This window comes from Leguminivora glycinivorella, chromosome 8 (assembly GCF_023078275.1).
Source record: "Leguminivora glycinivorella isolate SPB_JAAS2020 chromosome 8, LegGlyc_1.1, whole genome shotgun sequence".
NCBI classification, from domain to species: domain Eukaryota; kingdom Metazoa; phylum Arthropoda; class Insecta; order Lepidoptera; family Tortricidae; genus Leguminivora; species Leguminivora glycinivorella.
The window spans coordinates 9,222,937-9,250,233 of record NC_062978.1 but is presented as its reverse complement, the minus strand read 5'-3'; the positions used below and the strand labels follow the sequence as shown (position 1 = coordinate 9,250,233).

The 27,297-nt window shown below is 36.7% G+C and overlaps 1 protein-coding gene across 1 annotated transcript; it reads left to right on the top strand.

The window, feature by feature from the left end:
* Positions 1 to 315: 315 nt before the first annotated feature.
* On the top strand, positions 316 to 27,166 carry LOC125228511 (coiled-coil domain-containing protein 186-like). Its single transcript, XM_048133104.1, has 18 exons — positions 316 to 430; positions 527 to 657; positions 1,676 to 1,783; positions 3,088 to 3,168; positions 14,398 to 14,419; positions 19,095 to 19,201; positions 20,731 to 20,896; positions 22,128 to 22,267; positions 22,602 to 22,732; positions 22,805 to 22,952; positions 23,057 to 23,215; positions 23,398 to 23,513; positions 23,605 to 23,852; positions 23,947 to 24,071; positions 25,106 to 25,226; positions 25,558 to 25,660; positions 25,826 to 26,065; positions 26,362 to 27,166. Exons 1-15 carry the CDS (start codon positions 364 to 366, stop codon positions 25,220 to 25,222), a joined length of 1,866 nt encoding a protein of 621 aa, XP_047989061.1. The 5' UTR covers positions 316 to 363; the 3' UTR covers positions 25,223 to 25,226; positions 25,558 to 25,660; positions 25,826 to 26,065; positions 26,362 to 27,166.
* Positions 27,167 to 27,297: the final 131 nt, after the last annotated feature.

Sequence of the window (27,297 nt, the reverse complement as noted above, 5' to 3'; positions counted from 1 at the left end):
GTTGAGATCTCTACCAGACAACGTATCAGAGGCAATACAATTAGAATACGTTAGATGGTGGTCTTACAGACATTATAGTTTTGTCGAACATTTGTAATGGCGTCACTGTCATTTCTCTTGAACAGCGAGTGATGGGATCACGAACCACGAATCCCTAAATTTTTAGATGAACCCTTATAATAAAAAAAGGATTTTATGCGAAGTGCTGGCTGTTTACCGCTAAGTGAATATATGTCAGGTCCTATCAATCAAATCATCCTTCAAAGTATTTACCTTTCAAGGCTTTGAACATGTGGTTATGAGAAAAGATTTTGGACGGCCTTTAGGGCAAATTTTTTGTACACTGTTCTATCTAGATATAAAATGAATATGAAATCTCGTCGACTAGATTCCCCACGAAACCCTCCATCACACCCAATGTCGGCTGATGGTAAATAATAATAAAAATGTTTCCTAGTCACTAAAATTTGTATTGTTTGATTTTTCTAGTGAAGCATACTTAATTCATGACCTATTTTGCTCTCAGGGAATGTCACAGGAATAGGAGAGGATAAACAAAAGGAAAGAGGAAAAAGCAGGATCCCACAAATGACTTTCACAGAACCGACCTATCATCGCAGTTCTCCGAAAAAAAATGCAGATAGGCAAAAGTATGAGGTGATACATTATTTCAGTTCAAAATTAAAGTATATGTTAAGAAAATAAGTAGGTACTTAGTTATACCTACCTCTGTATAATGTATATGTCACCGAAAGGAAGGAACTTAACTATTTATTGTTTAGTTAAAACAGTAGTAGAAGACCACCTGTGCTTAATAGTATTATTAGGTACTTGTTCCCAAAACTGCGTTTTATCTGATCAATCGATGTGATCTATGATATTCTAGTCATGTTGGCATTGGCACCCACTGACCATCTATCTCGTGAACTTTCCATTTCAGAACTTTCACTTAACCAACATTATTTCGGTATACTTTTGGGTCGTCTCGAAAGAGAAAGAAAGTTTATCGTCACGTTCCTAAATTTGTCCAATTCTGCTTTCGTCAGCCATTCTTTATTCGTCACCGTCGTCGTCGTCGTCGATGGTCTATCTCATCTATGGTCAAATTTGAATTGTTCATCTTTATCTTAATCCTTCTCGTTCTTCGCTGTTAAATCTATGTTTTTCGTGTTTTTTCATAAGTCTTAGTACAGTCAGCAGCAGAAGTTGCGTAGCGGGCAAGGTGTTCACAATGATCGTAACACGCTCTTATTGTCTTAAAAATAAGATCGTGTCAAGTTCATTTTGAACACCTTGCCCGCTACGTAACTTCTGCTGCTGACTGTACCAACTTAGAATATGACCAAATACGGAATGGCGAAAAACGGGTGAGTCGAAATAAGAAAAAAGAAAACAACTTATTATGATCACAGACGATAATGACTGCAGACTAACTTGACGAATGAAGAATGGCTGACGAAAGCAGAACCGGACAAATTTAGGAACGACGAAAAACGAACGAGACGACCCAAGAATATACCACTATTTCGTAGATTAGGTAGGTATTAAAGATAACGCTCAGTATATTATTATTAATGATTAGAATTTGCATAATTCTGTAAAATCTACACGTCAGTGGGAGTGAATTCAGCAGTTGTGATGATATAATTGATTTTGAATGAAATGTTTATGTTAGACGGGGCGGCCGCGATCTGCCACGACCCGGCTGCCGCCGACGCACCCGACGTTGCTGATGCAGGACATGCGCCAGAACAGGATAGTCAAAGACAAACCTGCTCTTAAGGTGACACCTGCTTTTATGAACCATTGTAGTTTTTAGGGTCAAGTAGGAACCCTTATAGTTTCGGCATGTTTGTCTGTCCATCCGTCCGTCTGCGGATAATGTGAGTGTGACCGTTGGGACTAGAAAGCTGAAATTTGGTAAGTACCAATATGTATGTCAATCACACCGACAAAGTGCAAAAATAAAAAGTGGAAAACATGTTTTGTTAAGGTTCCTACACGTAACGGGGAGTGTTTTTTTTTTTCATTTCAACCCTAACCAGGGGCGGCTCACTCCGCGATTGTATCGCCGCGCTACAAGTACATGCTGGCGGCCGCGAGTTCGCGACCTCATCAGGGGTGGCGCGCGTTCTCACGGAATGCACGTTCGCACTTTCTATTGTTACTTTACGTCGCGAGTTTTTTTAAGGTTCATATGCGAATGGCTAATAATGCATAGTTAAATAGACATCATGAATAAAATAGGACAATCTTATACAGATCTTATTGATAAAGTCCCACGGAAAAGTTCAATAAGGCTTGTGATGCTGAAGGCTTAAACAAAAATATATAAATACTGTATATATACCTACCTAAAAAGTACCCAAGACTTGAATATATAGTATAACATTTTATCTGAGAATTAATTCGTTTTAATTCATAGGCAACCCTATCATCCGATACTGCGCACGTGCGGCTCGTTTCTTTGTTATAATTTTGTAGGCATTTAAAAAGGCGGCATTTCGTGAACATCAAAGCAGTGGGACTTCTGTACTTGTACTATTATATATTCTGTGCCCTAACGGGTGATATATTTTTAGAAATTTTGGATAGGTATTTAAAAATGAATAGGGATTTACTAAAATCATTTTTTGATAATGCTCATATTTTCTCGGAAATAATCGCTCCTAATGTAAAAAAAATGTGCCCCATAAATTTAAAAAATATGAACAAAATCACAAAGTAGATTTTTATAAAAACTTTGTACGAAAATTATTTTGAACTTAATAGGTTGAACATTTTTTGAAAAAAAAAATTGGGAAACTACGGAACCCTACACTGAGCGTGCGGGCCCGACACGCTCTTGTCCGTTTTTCTTTAAATGTTTAAAAAAAGCAATCAAATTTTCTGATGGTAATTTTCTGGTGGTGGTAAGGGGTCAAGGGTTTATAACTTCTTTACCTACTTTAGACTTGGCAGTGCGCTCCATTCTTCAACGTTTGCAGGTCGTAATCCATCCGGAAATAGCGTTGGCGACTATTTATTTTGTTCCACAATTTAACTGTTTGGTGGTTTTTATATTTAATTAATTAATAATACTTACAGCGGCCACCGAATATTTCGAAAACGTCGGCACCGTTCCATCCTCCAACACCGGTGATCAACGTACCCATGTCACTATCGCCGGTAAGTAGCGACAGGGATAAGTTTTCAAGATTATGAATTCATGTTAGTAGGCTTAGGACTTTTTATGGCATACCGTGGTTCTAAAATCCGTGGAGTCGACATATGAAAAATTCTCGAAGTCAAAGTCCAACAGTATGATGTTATATTAAATATAAATATTTATACATACTGTCACAACGTTACCTAGTTCATTTTAATCGAACGTAGTTCATTTTAACTAATAGTGTTATTTATTAGTAAATTTTATCATAATCCTATATAATAATACCAAAAAATTACTAATAAGATAAAATCAACTACGTTCGATTAAAATGAACTCAGTGACGATGTGAAGTGTGTATAATAGTATTTTATACAATCGTGATATAATACAAAGCTTTTCAGTCGAGTACCATGTTTAGGCCACGAAGCTTGCTGAGTGGCCTAATAGTAGGTACGGTACGAGAGTGAAAAGCTTAATTATATCACTATTGTATACAATACTTTTTCTACGAGTCATCATCTTCATCATCAATGGACGGAAATATCATCATTCATGCAAGTTAAAATTAATATTAATACAGTCGTTCACCGTTGTATCAACATCGAATTACCTAGCAACAAATTGTTTGTAATAACCGTCTCTGATTGGCCGATAACGCGACAGATAAAAAAATGTGTTTCAGATGCAGGAAAATTTGCCAGGTATCGCAAATTAGTATAGAAATTGTATGAAGTTCTATTTTTGAAATTATTACAGTTAACTAAAGTCATCTATAATGAGCTTATTATAATTGAGTCGGAGCTGCCATAGAGTATCCAACACTGAAAAGTTAGCACTTATAGTTTAGTCTGTGGTGTCCTAATTGACAGATTACAGTCGACAAGTAGAAAAATATTTATATTTAATGTGACATCATACCGTTGGACTTTGACTTTACTTTGAAAAGTTTTCACATCCACGGATTTTAGAACCACGGTATGCCATACAAAGTCCTAAGCCTACATATTAGTATGCATGAAGGTATATCAATGAACCATAATAGTATGGTCGAGGAAATTAATTCTTTAGCAATTTGCGGTTCAAGTACATTTGGTCGACATACATATTGTAACTAAACCTCCGCTCACCTTACTTATTTACTTACTTACTTGGCTAAACATTCTTACAACTAACCACCCTTTAAAAATACCCCGTAAATTTGGCCTTCGTAATCGTCTAGTGTGTGTATGTAGAACCCTTCGATGTGAACCGCGATAACCTAGATCCTTTAATGAGTATCAGCTGTATTTTTGACTAACATTTAAATTTTTATTTATTTATATTTTAAAGAAGAATAAAGGTTATTGTAGCATAATAATATAGTGTTATAGAAGAGTATTTTATCAGATTTAGGCCTAGAAAGTTATATGTGAGAAATTTTAAAATAGAATAAGTTAGTGAGTGAAACATACATGAAATAAATATTAAAAAATATTTTGGTAATCGTCCACTACGCCTTATTAGTGGTCCTGGTTTGGGTACGAACTTGCGATGTGGAATAGGACCCCTGACCTGACCAAACCACTTTATCAGGATCCTAAGCAGGTAAGCCTGAAGGGCTATCTATCTACGAACTAACCCCCTTTTTTGTTTTGTTTCTTTTTCCCTAGCTAAACCCCCCTTTTCCCCAATACTGCTAATAGACCATAACTTCTCGATCTTTCTAATGTTTTATCGAAACACCGAGCAGTTGCTAACTTTTATAAAAACTAAGTCTACTAACTTTTCTAAGCTTTTGACTTTCCATCAGTGGACGGCGCTCGCATGCCACTGGGCCCTATAACAAACCTATAATTTTAATTCCAAAGAATAGTTTGTTTCCCTAACCAACTTGATAGAATTTACCTTGAAAAACCAGTTAGCAACACTAAGTGTCCCGCAGCCACACCGAAAGATCAGAAATTGCTTCCACAATTATTAATTTCACTCAAATAAATTAAGTAATAAGAGATTTTATAAATTACCAGTTTTACCACATATTTTAAGATAGTAAACACCACATTTAAAGTCCATTTAAACCATATAAATAGTAGTAGTTAAATTATTTCTCCACAATACACGTTGACCAATTATATTCCAAGACCAATCATAAAAGAACTCTACTTTCATAGAAATAGTGTGTGACTCTACCCTAATCCTATTGTTTTGCCTACTCTAACATATCTGAAACACAGACCCTCACTTACCATAGATCTTGTGTTCAGAATATGTACAAGTGTATCCCTACTAGAACTGTTCAGTTCAGCCAGCGAAGCTGAGATAGGCAACCTATAGGTCTAGACAACCTATAGGTGTTCTGATCCCCCCCTCTGCTCTTGCCCGCGGGCTAGGGTGTATTGGTCGAAGCTATTGGTGCATGTTCTATTCGGTAGGGATGTAGTAGAGTTTAATAAATGAAACACATGTTGACTCTCCAAGGCATCAATATGTAATGTCGATTAGAATACAGATAGAATAAGCTGATCATTATGAGTAATACAGTTTCCATATATAAAGCATCTAGCCTACTTAATCTAATTAGGTATGCTTACACATCACACCTTCCCCCCTATTTTTTTTTTTTTTTTTTTTTAGAAAAGAAAAAAAAATATTACACAAAAAAAATCATGTTTAACAAACTTTCAAATTAACCTACAATAAAAATACAGGTCAATCACTTTTATGTGTTATTGTATAATACGACACGCTCATAATTATGGTGAGGTGATTACTCTCTTAGGTTACGATAACAATAATATAATGAAATGTGACGCACACCTGGTGCACCGATGAGTCAATGATTATGACTAACTTATTACTAGCATGACTCGTTACATAAAATAAGGAATAGTTCTATTTTTATGGATTACATTTTGTTTATTTCCTATAGAAACTTTTACATTAACATCCATGTCTTCAATAACAGAGTATGGACCTAAATACACTGGGTCCATTTTTTCACGTCCTTCTTTTTTCACTAATAATAAATCGCCTATTTTATACTTAATTGGATTACATGTTTTATCATATCTTTCTTTTCTTAACTGCTTTGACATAATTAAATTATTTCTGGCGTCTTCCTGAGCCTTTTGCAATCTATACCTTAAAGCTATCGGATAATCATCGAAGTTATACACAGGATCTATATTATTATTAGTTATATTAGTTGGTAAATTACAAAGTTTTCCGAATACTAATTCGAAGGGAGTATACTTAGTTTCAGAATGCATAGTCGTGTTATAACTGAAGCACCAGAATTGAAGCCAGTTGCTCCATTCGTGAGCCTGGTTATCCGTCTGGATTCTGAGGAAAGCTCCCAGGGCCTTATGAGAGTTCTCCAAAGAACCGAGACTCTCATGGTGATATGCCGTGGATTGTATCTGATTTATTTTTAACAATTTACACGTATTTCGCATAGTTGAAGAAATAAATTCAGAACCTCGGTCTGTTGCTATCTCGCGCGGGATGCCGTAATGTAAAATAAAACCTTCAACGAATGCTCGCGCGACCGTTTCGGTCTCTTTATTGGGTAATGGGTAAGCCCATACGTGCTTAGTGAGCTCGCACTGTATCGTCAATATGTAACTATACCCGTTGTTATCTTTAGTTAAAGGGCCAACTAGATCTAGATACACTTTTTCACATGCCGATGTGGCTGTGGTAGTAATAGACATCGGTTCTTTTATGTGTTTATGGAATTTTTGCTTTTGGCATTTATCGCATTTTTTTACAAAAGCTTTTATGTCATTTTCCATGCTTGGCCAGTAGTAGTGACGTTTTATATTATTCGTCATCCTACGCATACCCGCGTGTCCGCTAGTGGGTAAGATATGAAAATCATTCATGATGACTCGCCTGTCATCTTTATTCTTTACTTCTTTTGCACCCTTTATAATACATAGTCGTGGCCCGGACCACTTACTTATATTTTTTATATGTTGAGCTAGCTCTTTGATAATCTTTTCATTGTCTTTGTTTTTAATAACGCATATTTCGTTAATGTTTATAATATTGCAGAAAGCTTCCAATTCCCTCATGAAGAAAGCTCGTTTCATACATGATAGGGATACTGGTGCAACGCTAATAAGTGACAATGAGGGTGTATATACAAACGTATTGTTTCTGCTATAAATACAATCATTCATTTTCGCACACTTGCGATACTCTTCTGAATTAAAACTTAATTGTGTTGAATTGTTAGGTTTTTTTAGAATTTCGGCCACGTTTGGGTGATCAATCCAACCGTTTTGGAAATCCGTAGTGCCGGCATTTTTTTGCCTTTCTTTCTCTTCCATTCGCTTCTTTTGCCCACGTGTTGTTACGAACATAACTCTTTCACTCATGTCTTTCAGCTGTTCACTAGTTATCTCAACCCTTGATAATGCGTCTGCAGCCACATTATCTTTACCTTTCAAATACTCTACCACAAAATCGTACTCCTGTAAATACAATTTGAACTTGGTTAGGCGGCTGGAGGGATCCTTCATGTTAAATAAATAGACTAACGGCCTATGATCCGTAATTACTCTGAAACGTCGTCCAAATAAATAAGGTCTGAAATATTTTATTCCCCACAAAATAGCTAAAAGCTCTTTCTCAATGGTGGGATAATTTTTCTCCGCTTTGTTCAGGGGTCTACTGGCGTAAGCAACAGGTAAACCATCTCCGTTTGATAAAACGCAGCCTATCGCTATCCCTGACGCATCGGTGTGTATTCTAAACTCGTTATCTTCTGAAAAGTTAGGATATTGTAGCAATGGTGGGTTACTCATTGCTGTTTTTAGGGTATTAAATGCATCTGAACATTCATTAGTCCATACAAAGTCTACGTTTTTTTTAAATAAATTATTTATTGGCTGAGCTATTTCGGCAAACTTCGGAATAAATTTTCTGTAATAGTTCGCAAACGCTACGAACCTTCTAGCTTCATCTTCATTTTTTGGAGTTGGATAATTTTTAATCGCTAAAATTTTGCTTGGATCTGGTTTGATTCCATCTGACGTAACTAAATGGCCTAAATATAAAATTTCCTTTTTTAGAAACGTACATTTTAGTGGGTTAAGTTTAAAGTTGACTTTCCTCAGCCTCGAAAATACGTCTATTAAATTTTTGCTATGCTCCTGAAGATTTCGTCCCATGACGATAATATCGTCAAGGTAAACGATACATTGTAAGTAATTCAAACCCGTCATTGCAACTGTCATCGCTCTGCTAAACGCACTAGCACTCGTTTTTAGACCCATTGGGAGGCGCTTCATTTGGTAGTGCTTATCAGCCAAAAATGCCGTGTATTGCCTACTCTTAGGGTCGAGTTTTACTTGATAGTATCCTTGATTAAGGTCCAAGGTGCTGAAATAAATTGCACCAGACAGTGAATCTAATATCTCGGTAATATTCGGTAATGGAAATTTGTCATTCTCTATACGCTCGTTAACTTTTCTGTAGTCAATTACGACCCTCCATTTCTTTTCCCCGCTGGAATCTGCTTTTTTAGGTACTATTAACAAAGGACTAGCCCATTCCGAATAGGACTCTTCGATTATGTCATCTCGTAACATTTGATCGATTTGTTTTTTAATTTCCGCTTTTTGAGAGTGAGGCAATCTGTATGGCTTACTGTAAACTGGAGATTCATTAGGCTTTAAATGGATTTTTTGTTCGTAAAGGTTCATGGTATTCAGCTTATCACCTGGTAGGTGAAAAATATCGGCAAACTTAGCGCAAATACTTGAGATGCTGGCGTTTTCTTCCGAATTTAAATAATTCAATTTTAACAAAGAAAGCAACAGTTTCACTCTTTCGGCGTTATTTGGACATTCATCAAAATTAAGAACGTCAAATTCCTCCAGTCGCCTAATTTCGGGAGTAACACACTTAATCCTCACAACCTGCTCTCGCGTGTTCAATAGTTTAACAGTCAAATTACCATCCGTACTTCTAGACAAAGAATTTGCTATGAAAATACCCTCGCATACTTCGCTGGCATAAACAACAAAATCTCCCGCGACATTAATGGGAACTTTTACAAAAATTTCACTTCGCGAAGGTAACTCAATGAATGATTGTTCGTTACTGCTATGTGTAGAGTAAACGCGTACCGGTATAAAGGATGTGCTGTTACCGTTTTTCAATTTCAAAACGTCCGTTTCAAAATCTATATTGCCTCTATATTTTTTTAAGAAATCCTGACCCAGGATCCCGTCCGCGTCAACCGGTAAATTTTCAAAAACATGAAATTTGTGACTAAATGATTCATTTGTCTCATAAAATAAATCGAGATAGCTGTAACCAACAGATGTAATTACATCGCCTAGCCCATTTACGTTTGTTGTGTGTGGGTGAATCATCGGAGCTGTTGGTCTTATCGAACCATATTTGACTGCACTCAATGACGCTCCGGTGTCCAATAGCCATGTCAACGACTTTCCATTTACGTGAAGCTGAACTGAATTCACGTTACCGAAGGCCATAATATAAGGTAAGGTGTTAGTTACGAAAAAACTGAAGATCAGACGATCTGGCTGGTGACTCGTTCGTGTCATTGCACTCACGAGCCGTGTTTACGTACTGCTTATTATGGGGCTTACGGGGTCCGAAACCGTTACCATTATGCCCGTAGCTCTTACGATATCCATGGCCGCGTAAACCACCCCTGAAAGCGCCACCGCCTCTGCCTCTGGGCAAGTAGGAAGCGCGTCCTTCGGTTTTCCTGTACTCGTACTGCGGGTGTCTCGCTGCACCTACCCTACTGTTGAAATATACATTTCCACGACCCGAAGCTATTTGGGCTCTTGCACCCCTACCGCGCACCGCGAACACCTGCTCTGAGGGTGTTGGTGTCATCGCAATCTCTTCATCCTTAGCACCCTGTATTGCGTCTTTAAGAGACGTGTAATTGCGAGCCGATATTACCGTACTTAACCGGTCATTTCGCAAACCACTGGTAAACCTGTGAATAGCCTGCCTTTCATTAAGGGGTTTTAGAACACTGTAAGCACTCGAATCACCATTGGCTTGTGAAATTGTCAGCTTGACAAAAATATCCTCCAAATCTCTACCGAACTGCTCTATACTCTTTCCCGCCTGCCTAGCCGTCTGCAACTGTTTCTGCAAAGCGGTATCCGACCTCCGAGTTAGCAGATGAAGTTTCATATCTGCAATTAAACTCGCTACTGTGGTATAGGTACCTGTTAACCGCAGTTTTGCATTGTAAGACAAACGTGTTTTCAAAACGAAATTTATCAACACCGGGATGTCAGCTTCGACTATCATTGTCCCATACAACTCTATGGCGTCGATTAATTGCAAAGAAACCTTTTCAGTATCATCCATGACGGGCAAAAGAGAGACTGCCGTCTTCAAGTCGAAATTCGATTTGGAACCCATGTTTGAATTAATTAATTGTTGCGATTCCCCGAACAGTTGCAATATTTTAGCATATGCTCTTTCGACTTCCGCAATATACTGTTGTACCTTATTGTCGAGGGGCACTTCCCCCTTTTCTACCTTTGAAATATAAATCTCTAAATAGGCATTATACTTGTTATAAACCGACTTTGCTTCCGAAAATTTTTCCTGCCCTAACTTCTCGCTTCTTCTAACTGGCCCAAGCTTAAGCAAATATTCCTTAAAATAATTAATGCGCTTATAAAATTCTAAAACATCTGGCATAACTATAACGAGCCTTAAGCTAATATAACGCCACACGATAAGGTCTACAGTCCATAGGAAAATAATTCACTACACTTACATGATTTCCCGGCAGGCCGATGAAAGTCTTTGTCACTTCACTACACTTACATGATTTTTCCGGTAGTCCGATGAAAGTCTTTGTCACTTAGTTCGTGGTAGGACACTCACACTGCTTTGCCGATCCGCAGCGCTCCAGGAATCCCCACGACAGCCGCTGCCCGCCACCTTAGACGGACGCACGCCTGCGCATCACCATAGCAGCCGCCTGGCGCTCGATCTTCTGCGTCAGACACTTGTGGATCCTTTTCCAGACGAGATAGACGAAGATAACGGTGATCATCACTCCCATAGCCATCGTTATGTATGATTGCCCATCCGCGTGGCTGATGTCCTGACTCGTCCTGGCGCTATTGCCCTGACCGGCCTGAGCTATGATGACCTCTTCCTTCTCCACTCTAGACACAGTTTTCCCCATCTTGAAAATAGCAAACCGACGAAATGCTGCAGAGAAGCCTTAGTGGTCGTAGTTCCTCAACACGCTGACACGCTTTGGCAAGGTCGCCATGTATTGGTCGAAGCTATTGGTGCATGTTCTATTCGGTAGGGATGTAGTAGAGTTTAATAAATGAAACACATGTTGACTCTCCAAGGCATCAATATGTAATGTCGATTAGAATACAGATAGAATAAGCTGATCATTATGAGTAATACAGTTTCCATATATAAAGCATCTAGCCTACTTAATCTAATTAGGTATGCTTACACATCACAAGGGTAGCAGAGAGTAGATCGCCCTATCCGTGTATATATCCAGTATTCTAGGACACACCAGTACCAGCCACGAGAGACCCAGCTGCGATCAAACTTTACTTAGATATGAATCGATCACAACGGAAATCCCCAGCGACCAACGCCAGCATGAACCAGAGCACCGAGTAAATAAATATATATATTTATAGGACCCCAGCCTCAAATACTGCTGACTTCAGTGAGCAAGGATTACTCCTAATGTCTTTCGTCAATCGTGAAAGTCCTCACTTCCATCTAACAGTTGGACTCTTTGAGACCGGTGAGAAAATACGCTTTTGTAAGTATAAAAAAGCGTCCAAGCCTCCACTTGGAACAAAAAGACCCCTAAACGCCTTATGTTTAACAGCCGCAAGGTATAAAGCGCTTAGCCGGACAACAGTCTGTCACAAACAATGATCTGGCTTATAATTTTCACAAAATAGCCCCATAGAAAATTACTAAGTTCAATTTTACTGACCAACTAAACAAACGAGTGAAGTTTCCTTTATGTGCTATAATCTAAGCTTAGTTTTGCAAGAATTACTCCCTACAAAACCAAACACAGACTTATCTCCAAGCACCAGCCATACATCGACCCAGTCTTTGTATTGCTTAATTTAAATGTAACACTACACTATAAATAGAACACTAAAATAACCCCACAACTGACGGTAAAGCAATTCCACCACAGGTCTAAGTTCAACTGTACGACGATATTGTCCCCGCACAATCAAACAGAGACACAATTTCAAAGTTTACAATCACTTGGAATAATTTCCAAGTAAAAACAAACAGAGAAACAATAGCAGAACAACTTTACTCACCAGTATAACACACGAAAGCCAGAGACACTGTTAGTCTTGTAGATATTTTAAGAATTCCGCGCGTCGGCTCGCTCCGACCCTTTTATAGTATCTATTAGAGACATAACAGAGACTGGGGACATAATGGAAACTGGAGACATACTGGAGACTTAACAGAGACATAACAGGGACATAATGGAGACTGGAGACATAATGGAGACATAATAGAGACATAATGGAGACATAACAGAGACATAATGGAGACATGAGACATACTGGAGACATAATGGAGACATAATGGGGACATAATGGAGACTGGAGACATACTGGAGACATAATGGAGACATAATGGAGACATAATGGAGACTGGAGACATACTGGAGACATACTGGAGACATAATGGAGACATACTGGAGACTGGAGACCTACTGGAGACATAATGGAGACATACTGGAGACTGGAGACCTACTGGAGACATAATGGAGACTGGAGACCTAATGGAGACATAACAGAGACATACTGGGGACTGGAGACATACCGGAGACATAACAGAGACATAATGGAGACATAATGGAGACATAATGGAGACTAGAGACCTAATGGAGACATAATGGAGACTGGAGACTGCTTTGTTTACTAAGCCGTACACCCTATACATTTAACGTCCATGTTCTCTCAGCAAATAATCGTTTACCTATCAGTAGTAACACCTGCATGATTGCACGTGTTTTAGAGAGAGATGGAGATATCTTTTATTGATTCCTAGTACGTAATGAAACATTTTATATTGTGGTAAGTATAGGTATGCAAATATTTTTTTGTTAAAGGGTTTTAGTTAGTTTTGCAGATCAAATACGCAACAAAAATATAATTTTTGTTTCTAAATGCTACAATAAACACAACCAGAAAGTATACTACTAATCATTATCACCTTTTATGACCTGTAATTGAAATCAAGATATAATATCGGAACGCCACTAAGTTGACAACTCAGTGTCAGTATTTCGTCCATGTGAACGTAGTTTGTTGATAATTACGTTTTTTCCAACCTGTTTTGCATCAAATAATAGTGAAATTTATGAGTGAAGAAGTGACTAAACATGTGATAAAGCTTCAAAGATATTATTTGTCAAAATATCCAATGAAATCCCGAAGGAAATATGCACCAAAAAAAGTTGGTCAAGGAAAAGTTGATTCGCCGTAAGTTTTATATGTAATAACGAGTCCATTTCCTCGTCATAGACGCTTGTTCTGTTACAATATGCTAAGAGTTTGCTAAACAATTGCTAAACCGACAATTGCTAAACAATCGATTTCCTCGACCGTACAGTCAACCAATTGATAAATTGGAACCATAGGCCACTGTAGAACTATGTCATAGTGCCGTTATATTATAAAGCAGATTCTAAGAAATCTCTTACTGCTTGTCATTTTGACATGGTTGTAGAGTGGTTTCCAATTGATTGACTGTACATTATGTAACGTGGGGCGAAAATATTGCAAACGAGAGTAAAGTGAAGTCGCGATGGCTTGCTGGAGCGATTTAGAGACTTGAGTTTGCAATATTCTTACGCCTACAGTTTACACACGATGTTTTTCATAACACTTGCAATATATAAAATATATAAAAAGATGAAAAATTAATTTCGTAACTATCGGGACACCGAATTTTTTGTACTTAACTTTTAGTGTGATAAAAAATTGATTCATATCATACATTGGTACAGTCAAGTGTAAAAATATGGGTGCGTACAACTTATCAAAAATATGTCCCATAGCACTTTATGTCGGCGGAATAAGGTCTCGGTACATATTTTTGAGCGGATAAAATCGATACGTATTTTTGCACTTGACTGTACATGTAGGAAACATCTCTCTCTTCTCTCTCTCTCTTTCTCTTTCTCTCTCTCTGTATTAAAATTTATTTTTTATTTATCTTTTCAGGAAAGTCGAGTTTCAGATGATGGTACGTCTTTGAATACCAATCGTAATGAAACGAAAGGTTAGATTAAATTTTGTCATAGAGTTTTCAAAAACATTTCTTTTTTTTAATAATAATCGACCAACATCTTAAGAAACTCTCGCTAGGTGGCTGGATCAGCGCGGATAGTCCGGCGGTTCCTCCCTCTGCAGCCCTAACTGCCGGCGGCTTGGGCCCTGCCCCGCTGCTGGCGCCACCCTAGGCTAGGTTAGGTTTTCTATAATGTGTTTATATGTTCTTATATTGTTTTGTAAGTAGTTTTGTATTTTACTTTAATATTCATGTTATAAAAACCTAATCTAAGATTTAAAATGAATAAAGTATAATAATAATTTCTTAAGGTGGCTCGCTTTCCATACAAAAAACATCTACCATTTATTTAGTCACCGCACACTACAACTAAATAAAAATATGCGCATACATCTACTATACATTATCCATCGTCGCAGTATTGAACGAAATACATTGTTTCATACAGAAATCATGGACAAATCCATGTGAATTTTTTATTAATTTTACGAAAATGTGTGTGCCAAATTTTGTGTACAGACACAGAGCCGTCATATTTCGCGCATTTTTAGTTGACATTGTCATCAGTGACACTTGGCTCTTGACAAGTAATTATTTAAAGATATTGGTTTACTTAACTCAAGCAGACTCAGAAATAATGACGCATTTTGTCAATAAAGATACATATCGTGTATTTCGACACTGCTAGTGTAAATCGAAATGGCGTCTCGGTCAAATGCATTGACTATGAAACAGGAGATCTCGAGTTCGATTCCGGAGTCTTTTTTAATCATTTGAACTTTTTTTGGATTTATTAAGTTTTATTTTTATTTTTTAATAGAATAAATATTCTATTAAAAAAGACTCTTTCTATATTTCTTTCCTATTTTTTATTTTCATACAAAAATACAATACAATCTTTATTATGCCTTTGTTGATAAAATAAAATATTACACGTCAGGTCAGGTACATAGGTCATAGTGTGGGCATAGTATTAGTAATGTGCTGACTTCCTTACATTTACTGAGCTAGTTGACCTATGTTATTGTTGTGTGAATGTTTTTCTTCAACAACTAAATAGTTATATGTATATATGAATATGTATGTAGGTATGTGGGTAGCTTTTGCACATTGTAATTTTTCCTCAGTCACCCGCTGAGCTCAGAGACCATGAACGCTGTAGTGTTCGAAACGTCGGGATCAATTGTAAATTCATTATACCTACACGATTTAATCCGTTTTCATAGTTTTTATTTCATGAGTAACTATCGCGGTAACTGAAGACAATATTAACTAAATGGTTACAAATAATAATTATCATCAATATAATCTGGTCCAGGCAGGCAATTATGCTACCCGTGCTGTACTAGCTTTTGCCCGCGGCTTCGCTTGCGTTAGAAAGAGACAAAAGTAGCATATGTCACTCTCCATCCCTTCAACTATCTCCACTTAAAAAACATGTCAATCCGTCGCTCCGTTTGGCCGTGAAAGACGGACAAACAAACAGACACACACCCTTTCTTATTTGTAATTTTAGTATGGATTTGACATTATTATTTATATTTAAATAATTATATACGTATAGCCTAATTTCGTCGGTAACCGCGTGTTATGTAATGGCGTCTTTGGTGAACAGTCGCCTGTCACGCCGTGAAACTGCGTTCGAATCCCGGGATTCTATAAACTTTTTGTAAAATGAAAAAAAATGAAAATGAAAATGAAATATTTATTTTTCAAGTAGGCATATTACAATGCGCATATGAACGTCAAATAAAGCTACGCCGGCTCTAACCCTACGCCTCAGCCTCGAGAAGATTTCAGTCCCCCCTCAGTTGGGAGGGGGGTATCCACTATGGGACCGGCAAGAAACTCGGCGGGCAACTTCTTTTCAAAACATTACATCTTATAATTAACATGCATTAAATAACAACATACAATTTAACATGCAAAAGTATTCATCAAAGAATATGAACAGACTAGGTACTCTATGGAAATCAATTTCAATAAATTATATTATTGCTTAATAATACGTCGTTCTTCTTCAGAGAAAACATATCAAATTGTCATAGAAGAAAAAGATAATATGAATCTCAATATCATTAAATATGTAATTTACCTACACAACATAAAATATAAAATATTTGATGTGCTTTCTTATCTGAACTGTGTCCTCTATACATAATACAATTATTTTAATTGCTATTTTTTTTTTTATTTTTTTTTTTTGGATATAAATTTCGTATTTTTTATTGACCGAGCAAGAATGGAGAGCCGAAGGTATCAATTTTAGAAATATATTGATTTTTTTATTGTCATTTTGATTTTCTATTTATTAAGTTGAGATATAAAACACAACTTTTAATACCCTCGCTAAATATAATATATTCTCGAAATTACTCCTTAGATAAAAAAAGTCCACTTGAGTTTTTAAAGCACTACGATACTCAGTTAACTATTGCATTTTCATTTACTAATTTAAGATTTCAAAATCGATTTGAATACCCTTGCTCCATCGAAAATAAACAATTAGAAAAAAAAATCATTCGAATCGTACTTTAGAAACTAAAATTTATCTATACTTTTTGGAATTTTTAAAAATATCAGATTAGGATAATTATGTTAGAAATTCTGAGTTCGATGAACCCAAAAATTATTACCATGTAAGAGAATAGGTTTTTAATCTTTTTTGTGGAAAACGCTCAGTAACTACTGTACGAGTACATATACATTTATGTATAATAATAAAACAAAAACCGGCCAAGAGCGTGTCGGGCCACGCTCAGTGTAGGGTTCCGTAGTTTTCCGTATTTTTCTCAAAAACTACTGAACCTATCAAGTTCAAAATAATTTTCCTAGAAAGTCTTTATAAAGTTCTACTTTTGTGATTTTTTTCATATTTTTTAAATATATGGTTCAAAAGTTAGAGGGGGGGACGCACTTTTTTTTCCTTTAGGAGCGATTATTTCCGAAAATATTAATATTATCAAAAAACGATTTTAGTAAACCCTTATTCATTTTTAAATACCTATCCAACAATATATCACACGTTGGGGTTGGAATGAAAAAAAATATCCGCCCCCACTTTACATGTAGGGGGGGTACCCTAATAAAACATTTTTTTCCATTTTTTATTTTTGCACTTTGTTGGCGTGATTAATATACATATTGGTACCAAATTTCAGCTTTCTAGTGCTAACGGTTACTGAGATTATCCGCGGACAGACGGACGGACGGACGGACGGACGGACGGACGGACGGACGGACGGACGGACGGACGGACGGACGGACAGACAGACATGGCGAAACTATAAGGGTTCCTAGTTGACTACGGAACCCTAAAAATAGTGTCTCATAGTGTTGTGTTCCTGCCGGTGAGTAAGGCTGCCAGAGCTCAACGAGGGTGCGGGCTGCTGACGACGGGAGGACTTATTAGTTCCGTCTATTGTCCTTTGAGTCGTCGGCAACCCAAACCCTCCTTTGAACTTGTACACTCCTTTTTGCTGTGCACACACAGCAAAGGGGAGTGTACAAGTTTCTAATGGGGCGGCAACGCGCATGCGACACTCTTTGAGTTGCAGGCGTCCATAGGTTACGGTGACCGCTTTCCATCAGGTGGACCGTATGCTTGTTTGCCACCGACGTAGTATTTAAAAAAAAAAAAGAGAAAAAATCCTGGATTCGAACCCAGTACTTCCATGCAAATCATTCGATGGCACGTATTTACCGCAAGGCTATTTAAACAAGCTGTCACCGCGTGAAATTATCGACTAGAAGGAATACAAAAACACTGTTTGTATGTGTGGGTGGTACTTAAAAATAGTGTAAAATAGTAAATTTATCTACATTAAGGGGATTAATGTTACAATGAGAAGTTGAATGTATGTTGTAATACGTCAATTTTAATATTAAATGTTCGCGAAGCATAATTGAAAGTATATAAATGCCTGTACGACTCCACAAAAAAAATAAGACTGGTAATTTGCAGATTAACGCCATCTAACGCAGCCTGAGCTTCGGGTAACCTAGGCGAGCCACCTTAAAGAGTTGGTAGATAAAGCATGAGACTCATGAGAGGTTACAAAAATATACATCAAAAATGTTCTGTAGGTATAAATAAATTTGAAAAGTATAGTCAAGTGTTATTAAGGTTGCCTTCAGGTTGTCTGGAAGAAATCGCTTTTTTAGCGATAAAACCGCCTGTTGTTTACCTTTGTTCGTGTTGTTTCTTTATTTTGTATTATTTTATCAAGGTGTGCAATAAAGGGTATTTGGGCCATTTTTTTTTTCAAAGTTGTCCATCCCACTTTTTGTAACATGGGTATTTTTTTACGCGATTCATATTCAGAATAGCGAGGTCTTTCGATCCTGATAGGAGAAAAAAAATGTCCCAAGATTTCCATACATTTTTCAAACCTACCATTCCGTTACCGCCATACAAAATGTATGTAGAAATGGTAATGGAATGGGAAAAAAACCTTGTGACACTTTTTTTCTCCAGTTAGGATTGAAAGAGCTCGCGATTCTGAGTGGAAACCACATAAAAAATTCAAAATCAAGAAAAAAAGTGGGATGGGACATCTTTGAAAAAAAATGGCTCATTTGTATTGTATTGTTAATTAAGTCTACAGTAGTTAATGTAATTTATTTACAGAGGCCATGTTCTCTTCGGAGGATAGGAAGAGAATGCAGTTAAAGTTGCGCTGGCAAGAAAATATTGCAAAGTTCGAAACTGTAAAGCGACAGTTGCATGAAAAACAGGTGGGTAAAGTCGCGCGGACTTGCGGAGAGAGCGAGTGAATTGGATCACATACATTCTGTAATAACAAGTTAGAGAGAGTTAGAGAGAGAGAGAGAGAGAGAGAGAGAGAGAGAGAGAGAGAGAGAGAGAGAGAGAGAGAGAGAGAGAGAGAGAGAGAGAAGGCTTTATTTAATATCAGATTACAATGTTACAAAATTAAAATAATTGGGTACAGGTTGATATTAAAAAGGGCCGCGACTCAGCATAATGTTGCAGTAAATTTTACTGCAACGCTGGTTTTCAGTCGGACCCTATTCAGTAAACCTAAACTAATTAACCTAAACTATTTTTTTTTATACCACGTCGGTGGCAAACAGGTAGGTATACGGCCCGCCTGATGGAAAGCGGTCACCGTAACCTATGGACGCCTGCAACTCAAGGGGTGTCACGTGCGCGTTGCCGACCCATTAGAAACTTGTACACTAATTTTTTGAAGAACCCCATACTACATAGTTCATCGGGAATACCTCGACAGGGAGCTCATTCCATAGCCGGAGTGTTCGTGGGAGGAAATTCCTTTGAAACCGCACGGTGCGCGACCATTTAGGTTGTAAGGTGTGTGGATGAGCGCCCTGTCGATGGCGAGCGGTGCGATGATGAAAATTAACCTAAACTAGTTAAAGTTGCATTGGCAAGAATATATTGCAAAGTTCGAAACTGTAAAGCAACAGTTGCATGAAAAACAGGTGGGTAAAGTCGTGCGGACTTGCGGCACACCTCAGACATTGGCGATCAAATATTATATGAAAGAGGCGCGTTCCTAGCACACAGTCTAAGCTCGTGTAGGTGAACTCGTACTATGCTTGTATAAGTGAGATATGACAGGTCGACTGTTCGCGTTTTTGAGAGGCGGTAACTGTGAGGTAACCGAGAGGGGTGAACGGCACTTTCAGCGGGGAGCGGGAGTGGCCATACTGTACGATAGTATCTACTCTTTATTATACTGTGCTTGCGAAGAGAGCGAGTGAATTGCATCACATACATTCTGTAATAACTGTCGGTAGTTGAGTATTGTATATCCACCCTACATTAAAAATAAATAGTCTTGAAGTCCAACTCGCGTATCATTGACATAGACATGGCGCAGTCGGTAGGATACGAACTTACGCTCCCAAAGGGAATCTGATTTCCATTCAGACTCAATTGTATTTATAAATAAATAGTCTTGAAGTCCAACTCGCGTATCATTGACATACTTAGACAATAACAAGTTATGTTATCACAGAAAGTTACTAATTAGCTAATTACGCTGTATTACAATTCTATCTCAATTCTACTGGGGATTAAGTTTTCTCTGCAGCTCGCTAAGTCTGACTAAAAACAGTAGAAATTAAAAAGTGGCACCACTGTATTGAAAAACGTCGTATATACTCGTGTCGATTTAAAACACTCCCTTCGGTAGTGTTTTTTTTATTTATCGCCTTTCTTTTCGAACTTCCTATTTTTCGCAATTGTAATGTACATGTTTTCTTTAATTTATTGTTTTCAGCGCGATTTACTGCAATTATACGCAACATTACGTGCAAGTCACAGGGAGTTGTTGAGTATGGGCCAAACGATGTGCTTACCGCCGTCAGAGGATTTGTCGATCATGAATGTTTCCAAACTGGCTCCTGGACAACTGCTGCAACTGTGTGCTGGGGCAGAGATCAATGGTAAGGTAAAGCCTCACTAAAAATATATGACTAATGTCAAGATGGTGCTGTTATTCTGATGTATCCGGTGACAGTTCACTATAGTATGAAGAAAATAGTTCTAATGAAATTCCGCAAGATGGAGCGTAGTCATATATTTCTGGTCAGGGTGCGTAGCCGAATGGCACAAACGCTCACGAAACTCTCACGAAACGAAACGCTCGTAGATATCTATCTCTATCGTCCTTGCGTATTGGCACGACAGAGCCAGACTACCTTTCGCGGCGTTTCGTTTTCGTTTCACGTCGGAGAAATGCCATTCGGCTACGGCACCAGCGTGCGAAAATGGCACAAATGTGTTCGAAACGCTGACGAAACGAAACGCTCGTAGATATCTATCTCTATCGCTCTTGCGTATCCGCACGAGACAAAGCCAGACGACTTTTCGCGGCGTTTCGTTTTCGTTTCGCGTTGTAGAAATGCCATTCGGCTACGGCACTGGCCCCGTAGCCGAATGGCATTTCTCCGACGCCAAACGAAAGCGATACGCCGCTGGCTCTGTCGCGCCAATACGCAAGCGCGATAGAGATAGATATCTACTAGCGCTTCGTTTCGTGAGCGTTTCGTGAGCGATTGTGCCATTCGGCTAGCCACCCTGGCTACCTAAATTCAAACAATTTTGTGCGTTGACCGGTTGGACACGCCATCGTCACTACTATTTCTATCATAGATTACGAGCACAGTACCAGCAGCAGACCTGTCTACGGTCAACGCACATAAGTATACAATAATTATCGTACTCAGCGTCCTTACTTAAATGGTTAATATTGCACTAAACTTATCCGTTCGTCTCAACATTTAAGTAATTAGAGACAAATACGTTAGTTCAATTTCAAATATTATAAAAGTGTGTAAATTACATACATGGGCGAATCAACTCTTTTTTTTTTGTTATTGCCATGGTGACGGTCCCCTGAGTCACGATGGTTTTATGTAAAATTATGCTACTGAAATGAAGCAAGCATGCATGTAGTCCATGTTTGTAGGTGGCAAATTAAGAAAAGTTGTTAACACCAGAAAAACGCATGTTTGCATAGTTTAAGTAACATAATTTTTTTATGAAAAGCGTGACTCAGGGAACCGTAACCATGGCAATAACAGGCATTAAAAAGTTTATTTACCCACATACAAAGCCAATTTGTAGTAAGTTAATTGTGTTTCATTAGTTCCCTTTGAATATTTTTGATTCCAGAATTACGGATGACTAATAATGTTCCTTTTGATATGCATAAATTACGTGAGATACCAAACAAAATCGTTGCTTCGTGCGAAGTAACTCTTAACAGTAGGAAGGATATAATCGATTGGTTCGAGGACATCATTGCTAAAAAAGTAAGCCCCCATTTATGTTACTATTCTGGACTTTATCCTTGGATTTATTACTTGTCAAAAAAAACACCTTAACGTTAATAGTAACTTATTATTAATCTGTGCCTTAAGTAACTAGAAATAATTACAAAAAGTAATCTGTCAATATCAAATCAATTAAATCCTTGGATTAAGGGTCAGGCGCAAAATTTGTCATCAATTACCTCCCAATTAATACTTATTATTAAATATTTTTAAATTAAAGAAAAAAATATCGCTCTTTTTCATTTTGACGTTGGTTTTAGGGACACCGGGTGTCCGTATTAGATGTGGTATATAAAGCCGAAGTTTATTACAGATGATTACGAAAAATGTTCTCATTAAAAAAATCAAAGACTTTAAAGCTGAGAATGAAGAATTTAAAAAATCACTGGATAAACATAAAGAGGATTATTTGCGGTTTATAAACGAGTCTGAGAAGTATTTCAAGTATGTACTATTTTATGAGTTTTATCGGAAATATATCTACAAAGAGTATCACGTATTATTCATACTTTTCAGACATGGTGCGAATGCCACAATAAGCAATGAACTGTGTTTTCAAACTTTATCATTAAAATTATCAGAAGTTAATACATTAAACGATGGTCTCCGAAAAAGACTTCAAGAGGCGGAGAACAAAGCAAAATTTTGTGAAAATAAGTCAAAGGTAAAATAAATAAAAATAAAGGGAAATGTTATAATCAGAAACATGGCAGATTTTTCTGGCATTTATATTAAAGTATTATTAAGTATTCAATATTTAATTAACAGGAGTTAGAAAAGCAATTAATAAAGGGGGAGAAGCATAAAAAAAGAGATTTACAGTGTAAATTAAAAGAAGAGGAAATCGTGCAACTAAACTTAGCGTTAGAAGAAGCTAATTCTAAAAGCCGGACACTAGAACAAACGGTTTGCCAATTGTGCGAAGAGGTAAATATTTTGAAAAATCTAATTCATAATAAATAATATACGTGGTTCAGGTCTTTAGAGGCATTCAATTTTAAATTAATTAAATCAAGAGTTTATATATTGTCCGTGACACCTTCCTTTCGTAATATGTATGTCAAGCTTTATTCTATTTTCACATTACCCTCAATTTAAATTGATTTCAGAATAAAGAAATGCGGTCAAACTATGATACTAGACTGAAAAAACTTAATGAATCTATAGATATAAATGCGAAACTGTTTGATGAAATCACAGCGGATCGAAGCAAACTCTTAACCGAGTAAGATTTTTAATTGTTATATCTTAAATACAAGGTTTTTAATTATGTCCGTTTTTCTCATACATAATATGCATGTGTGAAACTGTTACAGGAAACAAGAGCTAGAAAAGCAACTACTCGAAATTAAGAATAATTTCGATGAAACTTTACGCAGTACAAAACACGAATCAAATGCATGCGTTGTGAAGTTGATGGAAGCAGAGAAGAAATATAAAGAATTATTAGATGAGAAGAGTACAATGGCCGATAAAATTGAATCTATGTGTGGACAACTTCTTGAGTCAGAAACACGATTCAAAGAAGTATCAGATAAACTAAAAGAGGCGGAATCAAATTCAAGTACATAACATGATATGCCTAATTATTTTGATAAATATTGTACCTATTAATGAATCGCTTAATTGTTTACACATCCCATTTCATCTCATTGCAGGACATGTAGTCGAATACCGCAAGGAATTGGAATTGTTGAACCGACAAGCTGCAAATACTAAAGAAGAACTTCTGGAATATAAAAATACTATAGCCAAGCAATCAGATGCTATTCAACAATTACGGGTAAATACACAAAAAAAACGTTCTCGAGATTCGAATTAACGAAGATACATTATACCTATGTATGCGCGGCAAGTCTCAGCAGACCGACGGGGACATAGTATAACGGGGCCAACGGGGGATAGCAATATCGCTTGCTCTCTCTAATCTTAGATACATACCATAAAATATTAATACAGAATAGAATAGAATAAACATTTATTCGTAAACACAGGCAAGACAAAATACACATAATAACAACAAGACAGAAAGGAATAAAATGCCTCGAAATTGCCTCATCTCAGCTTGTTGCTGGTGACTACTCCAGCGCAACACAACAGCAACTTGATTGAATTTACATTTGCCATTAATGGCAAGAGAAGAATACGACTGATTCTCTATGTAAACGTACTCCTCATTTTCCTCCCTAGATTTTGACATTATCAAAAATATCTATTTTCTACTTGTCGACTGTAATCTGTCAATTAGGACACCACAGACTAAACTATAAGTGCTAACTTTTCAGTGTTGGATACTCTATGGCAGTTCCGACTCAATTATAATAAGCTCATTATAGTTGACTTTAGTTAAGTATAATAATTTCAAAAATAGAACTTCATACAATTTCTATACTAATGTGCGATACCTGGCAAATTTTCCTGCATCTTTTCAATCAGAGACGGTTATTACAAACAATTGGTTGCTAGGTAATTCGATGTTGATACAACGGTGAACGACTCTATTAACATTAATTTTAACTTGCATGAATGATGATATTTCCGTCCATTGATGATGAAGATGATGACTCGTACATAAAGTATTGTATACAATAGTGATATAATTAAGCTTTTCACTCTCATACCGTACTATTAGGCCACTCAGCAAGCTTTGTAGGCCACTCAGCAAGCTTTGTAGGCCACTCAGCAAGCTTTGCAGCAGCGACTGAAAAGCTTTGTATTATATCACGATTGTATAAAATACTAATTATACACAATTTGATGATTCAAAAATACTTACGCCATATTATTAATAGTCACTAACAAACCCACGTTTTTCAGCAAAATGTTAATGATGTCGTCAATTCAAGGGAGCAGTTGAAAAATGATTTGAATAATAAGGAAAAGTATATTTTGGAGCTGAAGGTTTACGAAATGCCCTCGAAAAACGACTTCTAGAAAGGTATGGTGTATGTGAAGTGAATGCTGGAAACATTCCAAAATATATGAACTATTAAGATGAAAAATATATCTACAGAGTGAAAGAGATTATTAATTCTCTTGGATATAAGGGAGCCTCCATACATCGGACGTTTCTCTCCACGCACAGACTCTAACAAATCTTACATTTCAACACAAATGGATGTATCAAGATTAAGAAATTTTGATTTCCTAATAATAGAATAGAACTCTTGATTTGCTTAACATTTTTTGTGAGAGTTATTGTTTATAATTTTTATAAATGTTCAGTTGATTATTTTTATGTTATCTAAATTTTTATGTTCGATTTTCAGTGAATTTAAAATACAAACGTATTCAGATGAATTATCAAATATCAAAAATCTATTAAAAGAAGTTTTCGGAGAATTCGAAACTATCGAACATTTGCATGAATTGGTAAAGATTTCCTTTCTATGTTTCTTTTGTCATGGTCTTGAATCTTCTTTGATTCATAATTCACAATAAGATTAGACTTTTTCATTTAAGTATTTTATTTATTTTACTGTCATTTTTATGCAGAAGACGTAGAAAACAGTTAGATACTGGATATTCAATTTCCAGATATCGGAACAAACCCTCCAACTAAAAGAAGCAAATTTAAAAAGTAACAATTTTAATAAAGTTCTTAAAGAAAAGGACGCTGAACTACAAAAACTATTTGATGCCATAACAGAGCAGAAGCGTTTGATAGAGGACCGGGAAGCTGGTCTGAAGACGCTAAAGGACAAGAATGACGAACAAAATAACATCATTAATTTGCTGCGAAATAATTTGGAAGAGAGGACTCGGGCGGATATAGAGGTAAGATAAAAATTAAATGTATTATTATTAATTATAATTGTGTACCTAAACATTAAGTGGTGCCTAAATTCCGCTTCTAATAATTATTATAAATGTGAAAAGAGATATATCTGTTACTTCACACAGAGGTTAAACCCCGCTAGAGCGTTTCAGGTGATTTTTTGAGGACAGCTTAATACCTGGAAAATCACAAACAACAGATATAACTGTCATCATCCGGAATTACCATATTGTAGGTTGTAGGTACATATACATACAGATTCAAGTTACAACCTTTCTAAACATTCTGTTAACAGATTAATCGATTACTTGACGAGAAAAATACTGAAATCGAATCACTCATGAGTCACATTGAAAAGAGAAAGGAACAAATTTCACAACTGGAGAAAATAATCCGAACTCTAGAAAATCAAGTGGCAAAGTTAAGCGATCAGAAGAGAACGGCACGCGAAGCTGCATCGGCACTCGAAAAGAAACTTAGTGAATATGAATCTTATTACATAACCAATACACGGAAGACAGATTCGCCGATCGATAACTTGGATGATCTAATCAACATTCTAGAGTACGAGCTTACAAACCCTTCAGACGATCGACTGAATAGTCCGAAACAAGAAATAGAACATCATAAAAATAAACAAGACCCATACAAAGACTTTAAAAGTCACATTCTGGATAATTTTGATACGTATCAGTTACAAAAAAGTGCACCAAACAAAGGAATGAATACTAATTTGAAAAAGAGATATTCCCTAAATAAAGACCATTACAAAGGTGATAGTGTTCGTGGGAACAAAATGTTTCCAAATGTGGCATCAGACTTCGCTGCCCATCCAAAAGTAGCTTCAAAGGCATCTAAGGACAATAAAATTTCGCCAGTAGCACACCAGAGAGCAAATGTCAATTATTGTTTGTTACCTAACCACTTGAAGGATGTAAAAAAATTAAAGATGTTTAAGCTCGCTGGTCATAAATTGCAATAAAATTGTAGAAGTAGTACTATTGTACTAAATTAAACTAAGTGTTCGAAAGTATAGTTGAGAATAATGTACCTAATACCATGTTTTATTATACTGTTGCCTGTATTGTTTCCCATACAAAGTATCCGTTGTGTTAATAAAATGTGTACACAACTCATCTCATTTTTTTTAGTGTAGTAGGTACCTACTCACAGTTGTTTTACCGCACGTACCAATGTTGATACCCGATCAATTGAAAGATCCCAATATTGA

What these genes read in the sequence shown, in the direction of transcription:
- LOC125228511 (XM_048133104.1), top strand. Translation starts at nt 364, where the DNA reads ATGAATATGAAATCTCGTCGACTAGATTCCCCACGAAACCCTCCATCA. An exon ending in AAGACAAACCTGCTCTTAAG is followed by an intron (nt 1,784 to 3,087) that starts GTGACACCTGCT and finishes TAATACTTACAG; the next exon opens with CGGCCACCGAATATTTCGAA. An exon ending in ATGCTATTCAACAATTACGG is followed by an intron (nt 24,072 to 25,105) that starts GTAAATACACAA and finishes CACGTTTTTCAG; the next exon opens with CAAAATGTTAATGATGTCGT.